The sequence below is a fragment of the Ostrea edulis genome, chromosome 10 (genome assembly GCF_947568905.1).
Source record: "Ostrea edulis chromosome 10, xbOstEdul1.1, whole genome shotgun sequence".
Lineage (NCBI taxonomy): Eukaryota > Metazoa > Mollusca > Bivalvia > Ostreida > Ostreidae > Ostrea > Ostrea edulis.
This window is the reverse complement of record NC_079173.1, coordinates 26,270,361-26,283,321: the sequence shown is the minus strand read 5'-3', so window position 1 is coordinate 26,283,321 and position 12,961 is coordinate 26,270,361. Positions and strand designations below refer to the sequence as shown.

Here is a 12,961-nt window from a genome sequence, read left to right as displayed (position 1 = left end):
ACACGTCAAACATTGTTTGAGGGAATGACAGGTTGTATTTGCAAACTAGATCATTATAACGACCATATAATTTGCAAAATGCTAACATTAAACAAGACTGTTGAAATTTTGTAAGGAGCCCGTCTTGCTTTAAACAAGAATCATAAAGAGAACAGGGTTTTGCGTTCCGAATCAGTTGAGTAGATATATACGCTATTTACAGTTGATGATGGACTAGTTGCTACCTGTTAAGTAGATATGGGAAGTTAATGGAGAAGTTCAAATCATTCCTTGTGTCATTAGTTTGCCGATAAGATCTATTTTAAATAAAATATCTAAGTACGAAGCAGGTGTAGAGTTGTATGTGGTGTTTTTTATTTCTTTCTTTTTTTGTGGATATATCGAATCGATATATGAATGAAAATGATTTTGTTGATAGGTAAAACGTGGTTGATGTATCTAAATGTAAAGTTGATAATCTAACAACTATAGTTCTAAGAATTTACTGGTCACTATCACCGATGGACGAATTGACTGTAACCATAACAAGCTAACACATTAAAAAGTCACAATGTAGATATAAAGAGTTTATTATGTACAATATCTCATAAAGAACATGATCCTAATTCCACAAGTGTCTATGATCTTGGCTCATTAGCGTAGACCTCTGTGGGTTTGACGGATGAACTCACTCCTGGAGTTTGTTTGCCCTTGTACTATACGATTACTCTCCACATCCTGCATACACTGATTATATGAGGATAACTGTAGTAGACCACATGGAGAAGACCTGTTTTGATACACATCCATAAAATGTAATATATTACTTATACGCACTGAGTGGCGTTACATTACACATAAATGCACACATAAAATTATCTTATTTGCAGATAACATCCTGGACATGTCTTCTGTTTAAGACAATACATTTATACTTTTGTCTATTGGAAAGACTTCACAAAGAGATTGAAGTTTTACATTGCATTGCTATGCATTTACAGATATTGGACAAATCTAATTTATGACTATAATACTGCACCATACAATGGACACTTGTTTCAATTAGTACCATTTTGAAACAAATGAAAATCACATGCATGGAGTTAAGTTAACACTAAGGAACTCCGTAACTGGATGTTTTAGGACTGTTAAAATAACATAAAACAAGAGACAAACTGCTGAGTAGTAAATAAAACACCTTACCTCAGAAAAGCTGGATCATATGCTGCATCATGTATACGCCTTGTATAGTATCGGAAAAGGTTTGTTGATCAATATAAACTGATATGCAGAGAAGTATGAAAACGTCAATCCTGCTAGACTGCCGTGTCCAAACTGAATTCCGCACGGGCTGGTGGTTTAAAGTCCAATCAAGTTAGGTTCCAATTAGGGCACAGTAAAAAGAGGTTCCAAACAGAATTTGGGATGTGTTCAATATATACGCAAAATAAGAGCATATTTATTTACATTACATGCAAAATGAGAATAAGGAGAATTTAATGCGACAGCCACTTTTCAACATTAGTTCACGTTATAGGACACATTTGCTTATAAGGTGTTGCCACCCGTGCATCTATATAGACTTTAAGTTGGTAAATTGTTTTGAGTCAATGCGAAATTACAAACCAAAATTAATCAAACACTAATGCACTTGTTTATCGAATCAGTTGAGGAACGTAGATACCATACCCAAGTGATAGTGGGATATGTCTATATACATATAGGAAGTTGATGGTGACGGGCCTTAATTTGTCTTAGCTGCCATAAACCTTATGTGTTCGTTTACCATTAACGTCCCAAATCAATAAAGAGAGATATTCAGATATATATATAAAACACAGTTAAAAATTTTGTGATGTTTTTATTTCGAGTTGACTGGATAATGTCTTATCAACAAATTTAATGGAAAACATAATTATTAGAAAATAGACAAACCGTTCATGATGGATTTAAATTACTTGTTCAAAGGCAAATATAGTGCAAATACCATGCTGTCGCAAATGGGATAAGTTTACAAAATTAGATAGTTCATCATGGGAGTGTTGATCAATTAAGGTTAATCAGGAAATATTTTTTGATTAAGATACTTGGAGATAAATAAAATAGCAACGTTAGCAAAAGGAGTTTTTGATGCATTGACGCAGCTACAGACACTTTAATGTATATTTATATACATAAGAAGTATTTGTATGCAGAGGATTTGCAGATAATGAACAATGTTGAACAGTGATGAAACGTATATCTATTATAAGCAATACAAAATTAAGAGTTGGATGAACATGGACCCCTGGGTAAACCATACATGGGAACAGGTGTTTAAGAAGAGTAAGCATTCCCTATCTGTCGACTAAGCATCCCCTGTCGACCGGGCACATCTACCATGAGCCTTAAAAATGGAGTTATCCGCAGTCAACGCCAGTGGGTAAAGAATGGCCGAATAATTAGTATGAAAAACATTAGATATAATTTGACACAACGGCAGATTGTATTGGTAAATTAGATCGTTATAACGAGCATAGAATTTGCGAAGTGTTGACCATAAACGAGACTGTTGAAACTCCTGTAATATCGACTTCTTTGTAAGAATCCTGCCTTGATTAAAAAAAATATAAGGAGAGCAAGGTTCTGCATATCGAATAAGTTGAGATATATAAACATCATATACAGTTGATAATGGAATACTGCTACATGTCATGTAGCTATGGGAAGTTGAGGGGAAGCTGAAATCATTCCGTGTGTCATTAGTTTGCCGTTAAGTTTTATATTCAATAAAATATCTAAGTACGAAATATATGTAGAGGTATATGTGGTGTTTGTATTTCAAGTTCATGTGGAAATATCAACTCTACATATGAATGAAATGATTTTGTTGATAGGTAAAACGTCGTCGATATATCTAAATGTAAAGATGAAAGCCTAACAACTGTAGTTCTGAGAAACTAGTCACTTTTCAACATTGGTTGTAATTATAATGCAGATTTGCACTAAAGGTGTTGTTCCCCGTACATCTATATAAACTATAACTTGGGAATTTCTTTTGGGTCAATGAGAAATTAAAAACCAAAATCAATTATACACAGATGCACTTGTTTATGGAATCACTTGGGCGACGCAGATATCATACACATATGATAGTGAAATACTGTAACATACATATAGGAAGTTGATGGTAACGGAGCTTATTTTTTTCTTAGCTGCCATAAAACTTATGTGTTCGTTTACGATTTACGTCCCAAATCAATAAAAATGAGATTCAAATATAAAACACAGATAGAGAATTCTGTGATGTTTTCATTTCGAGTTGACTGGATAATTTCTGATCAACACGTTTAAAACAAAATATAATTATTAGATAATTGACTAACCGTTCGTGATATATTCATATTACTTGTTTCAAACCAAATTTAGTGCAAAATATGCTGTCGCAGATTGGATCAGTTTAGAAAATGATTTATTTCATCATTTGAGTGTTGATCAATTAAGGTTAATCAGAATTTTTTTTTAATTTAAATATTTCTGGGAAAATAAAATAGCAACGTTACCAAATGGAATCTTTGATGCATTGACGAAGTTAGTGATACTGTAAGTATATGTATATACAAAACAATTATTTGTATGCAGAGAAGATTAAGATAATGAACAGTGTTGAGCAGTGATAAATCTTATATCTAGTATACGCAATGCAAAATTAAGAATTGGAGAAACATGAACCCCTGGGTAAACAAGACATGGGGACAGGTGTTTAAGAAAAGTAAGCATTCCCTATCGACCGACAAAGCATCCCCTGTCCACTGGTCACATCTACCATGAGCTCTATAAGCGGAGTGATCCGCAGTCAAAATCAGTGTGTAAAGAATGGCCTAACATATAGTATGAAACACATTATACATAATTTGACTCAACTGCATATTACATTGGTAAATTAGATCGTTATAACGAGCATATAATTTCCGAAATGGTGACCATAAATGAAACTGTTGAAACTTCTGTATTTCAACTTCCTATTATTTGTCAGAAACCTGCCACAATAAAACAGATCATAAGGAGAACAAGGTTTTGGGTATCGAATCAGTTGAGATATTAAACATCATATACAGGTTAGAATGGGATACTCCTACATGTTATGTAGATATTGGAAGCTGATGGAGAAGCTGAAATAATTTCGTGTGTCGTTAGTTTGTCGTAAAGATGTATTTTCAATAGAATAACTAAGTACAAAGCAGATGTAGATGTATATGTAGTGGGTTTTTTATTTGAAGTTCATGTGGAAATCTCCAATCCACATAAGATTGAAAATGATTTTGTTAATAGGTAAAAGGGTGTTGGTATCTCGATAGCTAGAGTTGACGGCCTAGCAACTATACTTCTGACTTATTACTAGTTACTTTTTAACATTAGTTCTCATTATAATGTAAATTTGCCTCTAAGGTGTTGCCACCCGTACACCTATATAAATTATAACTTGGGAATTTGATTTGGGCTAATGGGAAATTACAAACCAAATCGATCATACGCAGAACATGCGCTTGTTTATTGAATCAGTTGGACGGCGTAGATATCATTCCAGGTGATAGTGGAATATTTCTACATACATGCAAGGTGAAGACAACGAACAGTGATCAATCTCATAACTCCTACAAGCAATACAAAATAGATGGTTATAGGAAGTTGATGGTGGCGGACCATAATTTATCCTAGCTGCCATAAACCTTATGTGTTTGTTTACCATTATCGTCCCAAATCAATAAAGAAAGATATTTAAATATAATACACAGATAGAGAATGATGTGATGTTTTTATTTCAAGATGACTGAATAATTTTTGATCTACAAGTTTTAATGGATATATCTATTATTAGAAAATAGAAAAATCGTCCACGGTGGAATTGTATCACTTCTTTAAAACCAAATTTAAGGCAAATATCATGCTTTCGCCTATTTAATCATTTTAGAATATTATATATTTCATCATTGGAGCGTTGGTCAATTAAGGTTAATCAGGAAATATTTTTGATTCAGAGACTTGAGTAGCAATGCCATAACAACATTACCAAATGGAATTTTTGATGCATTGACGAAGCTAGAGACACTGTAAGTATATCTATATACATAACAAGTATTTGTATGCAGAGGAGGTGAAGATAATGAACAATGTCAAACAGTGATGAATCTTATATCTATTATAAGCAATACAAAATTAAGAGATGGGTCAAACACGGATCCCTGGGTAAACCAACTATGGGAACAGGTGTTAAAGAAAAGTAAGCATTCCCTATTGACCGACTAAGCATCCCGTGTCGACCGGTCACATATACCATAGGCCCTATAAATGGAGCGATCCGCATTCAACACCAGTGTGTAAAAAATGGCCTAACAATTAGTACGAAACGCATTAGATATAATTTGATTAAACAGCAGGTTGTATTGGCAAATTAGATCGTTATAACGAGCATATAATTTGCGAAATATTAACTTTAAACAAGACTGTTGAAACTCCTGTAATATCAACTTGTTTGTAAGAAGCCTGCCTTGACTAAAAAAGAGCATACGGAGAGCAAGGTTTTCGGTATCGAATTAGTTAAGATATATAAAAATCATATACAGGTGATAATGGACTAGTTCCTACATGTCATGTAGATAAGGGAAGTTGAAGAAGAAGCTGAACACATTTCGTGTGTCATTAGTTTGTCGTTAAGATCTATTTTCAATAAAATATTTTAGTACGAAGCAGGTGTAGAGGTATATGTAGTGTCTTTTATTTCAAATTTGTTTGGATATTTCGAATCCATATCTGAATGAAAATGATGTTGTTAATAGGTAAAACGTCGTCGATATATCTAAATGTAGAGTTGAAGGCCTAACAACTATAGTTCTAATAATTTACTAGTCACTATTACAGATGGACGAGATGGCTGTAACCATTTTAAGCTAACACATTACAAAGTCACAATGTAGATATAAAAATGTTATTATGTATGATCTATCCTAATCAACATGGTCCATATTCCACAAATGTCCATGATCTTGACTCATTAGCTTAGACCTCTGTGGGGTTTGACCGGTGTACCCACTCCTGGAGTTTGGTTGTTCTTGTACTATACGATTACTCTACACATCATGCATACACTGGTTACATCAGGATAACTGTAGTAGACCACAGGGAGAGGACCCGTTTTGATACACATCCATAAACTGTAATAAATTACTTATACGCACTGAGTGGCGTTACATTACACATAAATACACACACAACATTATCTTATTTGTAGATAACACATTCTGGACATATCTTCTGTTTAAGACAATACATTTATACTTTTGTCTATTGGAAAGACTCCACAAATACATTGAAGTTTTACATTGCATTCCTATGCATTTACAGATATTGGATAAAGTGTACTTTATGACTATAATACTGCACCATACACTGAACACTTGTTTCAATTAGTACCATTTTGAAACAAATGAAAATCACATGCATGAAATTAGGTTAACACTAAGGAACTCCGTAACTGGATGTTTTAGGACTGTTAAAATAACATAAAACAATAGACAAACTGCTGAGTAGTAAATAAAACACCTTACCTCAGAAAAGCTGGATTATATGCTGTATCATGTATACGCCATGCATAGAATCGGAAAAAAGTTTGTTGATCAATATGAACTGATATGCAGAGAAGTATAAAAACGTCAAGCCTGCTAGACTGCCGTGTCCAAACTTAATTCCGCATGGGCCGGTGGTTTAAATTCCAGTGAAGTTATGTTCCTATTAGAGCAGCGTAAAAAGAGGCACTAAACAGGATTTGGAGTGTGTTCGATATATACACAAAATAAGAGTATATGTATTTACATTACATACAAAATGAGAATAAGGAGAATTTAATGCGACAGTCACTTTTCAACATTGGTTCACGTTATATGGCACATTTGCTTATAAGGTGTTGCCACCCGTGCATATATATAAACTTTAAGTTGGTAAATTGTTTTGAGTCAATGCGGAATTACAAACCAAACACTAATGCGCTTGTTTTTCGAAACATTTTAGGCACGTAGATACCATACCCAAGTGAGAGTGGGATATTTCTATATACATATAGGAAGTTTATGGTGACGGGCCTTAATTTTTCTTAGCTGCCATAAAAATTATGTGTTTGTTTACCATTAACATCCCAAATCAATAAAGAGAGATTCAGATTCGGATGTATATTTAATTGCTGTTATAAAATTTAGAAATTCATTTCAAAATTAAGGATTATCTCCCTCATTTTTTTTTATTGGCTCTTTTTTGGACATATATTATCATATAAACAGGATGTTACATGCAACTTCAATATTTCAACAAACATGCTAAACACTGTGTGAAAATTAATAGCAATATTGTACAATTACTTTGAAGATAAAGAGAGACTAGTATATGAAATATGCATAACTAATTCATTTAAGGAAGATACATCTTACATTGAAATTATTTTGTCTTCTATCTTTTTCCATACTTGGTTATAATAATCAAGATTTCTTCTGCCACAATAAATTGATTTTTTAACAAACAGTTTTCTTCTCAAAAATTGCAAAAAAATATATAAAGAAGGACCACTGTGCCCTGTATCTGAATTAAACACAAACTGTATATAATATTTAGAAAGCAGTATACAATAATTCAGACTTTCACACTTTTCTTCATAAAATCCAAATATTATGTCTTGATAAGAGATATCATTTATGTAAGTAATGTTTAATCTATTCCACCAAGTTTGGAAATGCTTCCAATAAGTACCAACATATTCACAAAAGTAAAACCTGTGCTCTATTGTATCTAAATTTCCACATAATATACTCAACATTATGTGAAAATAAAATTGCTACACCTTTACTATTTGATTCTCCATGATTAAATATGATATCCGAGTTCCATTCGTTTATCCATTTTGATTCATCTTGTGCAGTTGAGTGTGTTTCTTGTAAATAAACAAAGTGGCCTTGAAAATTCTCTTTAAAAAATGTAAACAATGTTTTTCTTTTGCTTGGTGAGTTTAGGCCTATTACATTTAACGATATGCAGGATAAGTTAAAAGACATTACGATTTGCGTTGAAATGTTTAAAGCACACACAGTAATTCAGAGTAAATTCGTGATAAAATGGGTTGCATGCACATGTATTCGATAGATTGAACTTGCTTGGAGCCAAGTAAATAACAGTGGGGGGACCCCGAACAAAAGAAATCAAAAAGAAAAAACACATATGTACAGATGAATATACTGTACGTAATCAAATGTATAACTGACTAAACAGAACATACTTGACCAACCTTGTGAAGTTTTCACATCTGCATGTTTATATACTGGAAGCTTTAAATGAAAGCTAAATATAAGAACCAGTATGTTATAATTCATGGAAATTAAATATCCGGAATAATACACTTCGTGGAAAATAAATATCCGGATTAATACAAAATATTACATGTTATGTACATTCTATGCATGACGTATTTGCGTGGAACTACTAAATAGAGTTACACATGTATAAACATAAATTTGACATTTCATCAATATTTCATCAACTAATCTGAAGGCCAGGGATGGTAACAAAAAGCTGAAAGGGGGGGGGGGTAATATCAGTTGGCATTAATCAAAATAATTAAAACTGGTATATGTGCAAAAATAAACAATATAAATAAACAATGTAATTTCTTTCACCGCTGGGAGGTGTATGGAATCGATAAGTGAGTATTTCTAAGTTGTCAATAACTTTGTCACATATATCTAAACAATGTCTATGCGAATTTTATCAATACACTGTCGATGTTTACCCCAACGTTTCACCTCGGTGCGCGAGAACAATGTCTGCCGCGAGGTTTTCCATAATTTGGAATCTACGATAGCCAAGATATTTTCCGAAGAATCTAGAGATGATACATGTCATGTCTGTAACATGGAGAGATTGGAGATCTTTAAGAAGTCTTCTCCCAGCCCCGTGCTCACCATCGTCGTTATACCCCTCGTGGATCAAACCGTTTTTGTCTGTGAATCGATATACCAATATATTGTGATCCGCGTTTGAGTAATTTGAGTCCATAACAACTTTTTTTATAGAAGTTTCTGACCTGGTTAAAGGTCGCTGTGGTAGATGCCGCGATTTTAAAATCGTTCCCTTCTGTGGAGGTTTCTAGTGTCGACATCTGGATCTGTTGAAGTGCCTCTTTTTCTGCTTGATCCACTAGCAAAATGTTTTCAGGCTTTGGTTTTAACACTTTTTCTTTGTATGTGTTTCCGTTAGGAAAAACTAACTTGTCTCCTACGAAACGTGTTTTCACATTCTCTTTCCAATACCGGTTACTTATTTCTTGGAGTTTTTTCCGATTTTCAGCTACCTCTACTGGTCTTTGTGGGGTAATGTAGAAAGGTGTATTTGATTGTTCTGTAGAGCCAGACCCTTCGCTATTTCTTCTGTCTTTCTGTGCTTGGAGGACTTTCTCCTTATCAGTAAATTTCTCTAGTCGACCCGTAATAGTTCTTGGTCTACCCGGATTTTTAGGCCCGTTTCGATGTATGTTTGCAAAAGTTGTTTCGACTCCCAGGTATTCTTTAATCAATGGTGGGATTTTCTTGAAAAGATTTTCATTCTCTTCTTCGGGTAAATTGTGAATGAGTAAGTTCTGCTTCATTGATCTTGACTTTAAATCTGTGATCTCGCTTTGCTGTTTTCTGACGGTTCTGTCTAAGTTAATAACTACAGATTTTAACATATCTATATCTTCTTTCAACATTTTGTTCTCTTGCTTCAGCACCTGAATGTTTCCTGAGTCCACTTCTTGTTGTTCAGCAATATGAGAGATACGGAAGTCGAACCCATCTTCCTCCCACAGGTCATTCTTAATGTTCTTTATATCTTGAGTTAGTTCTTTGATCACTCTGAGAGATTCCGACAATTCCCCCAATGTTGTTTGTATATTAGGTATTGCTTGCATCGTGCTTATTATCTCCTGCGTTAGCGTAGGTGCGGTGGATATACCCGGGTCTGTGACATTCACTGGGCCGTGACTGCTAGCACTGTTTGTTACTGACGACTTCTCACGACTTCTACTCAGGCTCATTTTAAGAAATTTCGAACAAAATCACTATATTTTCAATTTCACAAGTAAAATCACTTTCCAGGTATCCAAATTAACTTCTGAACGGTCTGGCTCAAATATATGTAATCCCACACACAGAAAACTCACATTATTTGGTCAAAATGTTGGAGCTCAGAAAAACATGACTACCTGGCTCTGATCACGTGCAAATAAAACTGCCTCATGTTATAAAATTTAGAAATTCATTTCAAAATTAAGGATTATCTCCCTCATGCATAGCTCTTATCCTTGGACGAATTTGGCTCCATTTGTTTGGCACGCTGTTTTTGGCTATATTTAGATCTAAAACTTCATAGTTATTTCGGATTTCAAACATTTCGGTTGAGCATCACTGAAGAGACATTATTTGTCGAAATGCGCATCTGGTGCATCAAAATTGGTACCGTATAAGTTTTACATATAAAACACAGATAGAGGAGTGTGTTAAAAATTATGTGAGGCTTTTAGATCGAGTTGACTGGACAATTTCTGATCAATGTAAAACTTATACGGTACCAATTAAATATACATCCGTATTTTTTAAGCTAGTAACGAAGTACTTAGCTACTGGGCTGTAGAGACCCTCGGGGACTAACAGTCCACCAGCAGAGGCCTCGACCCAGGGGTCATAATGTAAAACTTATACGGCACCAATTTTGATGCACCAGGTGTGCATTTCGACAAATAAGGTGGACGGTAAATCTAGTACTGCCGACTCCCGACTCCCGATGGTCCCGGATTGCGATGTTTTAAAGATAATATTAAAACCGGCCAACAGAATTACTTCATACTTCTCGGGAACAATCGTTATGTCCAAATTGATTCACACAATTAAAAAAACCCAATAACAATAAGTATTAATTCTTAAACTTGAAATGTCACCTACTCAAAAGCGGTAAATCTAGTACTGTGTTATAAATATAAAAACCGAAAACGGTCACTTTTCATTCAATGCATGATTTAAAAGGATACTTAAAAACATAATTTAAAAAAGAAAAAACGATGTTGAATAAATCTTTATGTTTTACTAGAAGTATTTCTTCTTTTTCACAGTTTTAATGATTCCAAAATATACATGTAGGCCTATATAGTGTACTGCCGACTCCCGACTCCCGACTCCCGATGGTCCTGGATTATTTATAGATAATATTAAAACCGGACAACAGAATAACTTCATTCTTCTCGGGAACAATCTTTATGTCCAAATTGATCCACACAATAAAAAAACCCAATGATATATAGATAAATTCTTAAACTTGAAGTGTTGCCTCTTCAAAAGTGGTCATTTATAACCAATTTTCCACTTCGGATGAAAGTGAAACCCTTTACATAGCAAATTAGTTTAATTACCATCTGATGCGAGGTAAACCGCATTGCCTATAAATTTTGAACAACAAATCCTAGGTGTAATAATTTTTGTTTGGGGGGGGGGGGGGGTGGGGGTGTTAATGGGGGCAAATCAATAAAAAAAAATGATATTTCGAAATTCCAAGGGATGTTCTATTATTTAAGAGAAAATCTATTATTTAAAAATATTATATATTTGTATCTAAAATCAAATGTTTTTATTATATTTTCTAAACTCGGGTTTGAATTTTCTTTCTTCCACAGCAAAACAATATCTAATAAGAATTTTGAAGGGCCAATTTTACATGTACATAAAGAAATTAATTTATCTTTTAGTTTTGTCAGCCAAGTTTAATAGTTCCAGAACAACAAGAAGTAGCGATAGTGACATTTTATATTTACCAAAAGTTCGAACTGAATATTATAAATGGTCTTTTAAGGTATCCTCCACAATTTTATGAAATCAGTTGCCTGAGTCTGTCAGAAGCTGTGGTTCTATTACATCTTTTAAATCAGCATATTTGCAGCATTATTACTCAAATAAGTGATATATAGATATGATGTATATGTTGTTGTTTTTTTGTTTTTTCCCCAGTGATATCGTGTGTATATTTTATGTATATGTTTTATATTATGTTATCTATTTTTCTATTCTCTCATTTATCTGTCTGTGAATATATGTTTTACACAGGACCACAATGTAAACTAGTCATTTGTATTAATTGTGCTATCCTGTCTAAATAAAAGAATTTATTATTATTATTATTATCTTGATTTTCTAATGATTAAAATTTACACATATTAAGGCTCAGAATTTGTTATATAACTGTTAATTAGATAAGCAAAACATTGTTAAAAATCATATATCAACAAAATCATATACATTTTGAATATTTTCTGTTATTATAAAAAAGAATTAGATACCGTATCTTTTATTTTTATTCTTAAATAGAATTATTTTTTGCGATAAAAATGTTTTGCTTATCTAATTAACAGTTATATAACAAATTCTGAGCCTTAATATGTGTAAATTTTAATCATTAGAAAATCAAGATAATAATAATAATAATAAATTCTTTTATTTAGACAGGATAGCACAATTAATACAAATGACTAGTTTACATTGTGGTCCTGTGTAAAACATATATTCACAGACAGATAAATGAGAGAATAGAAAAATAGATAACATAATATAAAACATATACATAAAATATACACACGATATCACTGGGGAAAAAACAAAAAAACAACATATACACCATATCTATATATCACTTATTTGAGTAATAATGCTGCAAATATGCTGATTTAAAAGATGTAATAGAACCACAGCTTCTGACAGACTCAGGCAACTGATTTCATAAAATTGTGGAGGATACCTTAAAAGACCATTTATAATATTCAGTTCGAACTTTTGGTAAATATAAAATGTCACTATCGCTACTTCTTGTTCTGGAACTATTAAACTTGGCTGACAAAACTAAAAGATAAATTAATTTCTTTATGTACATGTAAAATTGGCCCTTC

At 33.1% G+C, this 12,961-nt stretch overlaps 1 protein-coding gene and 1 long non-coding RNA gene across 2 annotated transcripts; both read right to left on the bottom strand.

Annotated features, from left to right (window-relative positions):
• Nucleotides 1-551: 551 nt before the first annotated feature.
• On the bottom strand, nucleotides 552-6,658 carry LOC130051067 (uncharacterized). The gene is made up of 2 exons (XR_008799479.1): nucleotides 1,183-6,658; nucleotides 552-769 (listed from the first exon to the last, which is right to left on the bottom strand). It is a non-coding gene; the product is annotated as an uncharacterized LOC130051067 (long non-coding RNA).
• Nucleotides 6,659-8,965: 2,307 nt separating this feature from the next.
• On the bottom strand, nucleotides 8,966-10,069 carry LOC130050684 (uncharacterized). The gene has a single exon (XM_056150900.1). It carries the CDS (start codon nucleotides 10,067-10,069, stop codon nucleotides 8,966-8,968), a length of 1,104 nt encoding a protein of 367 aa, XP_056006875.1.
• Nucleotides 10,070-12,961: the final 2,892 nt, after the last annotated feature.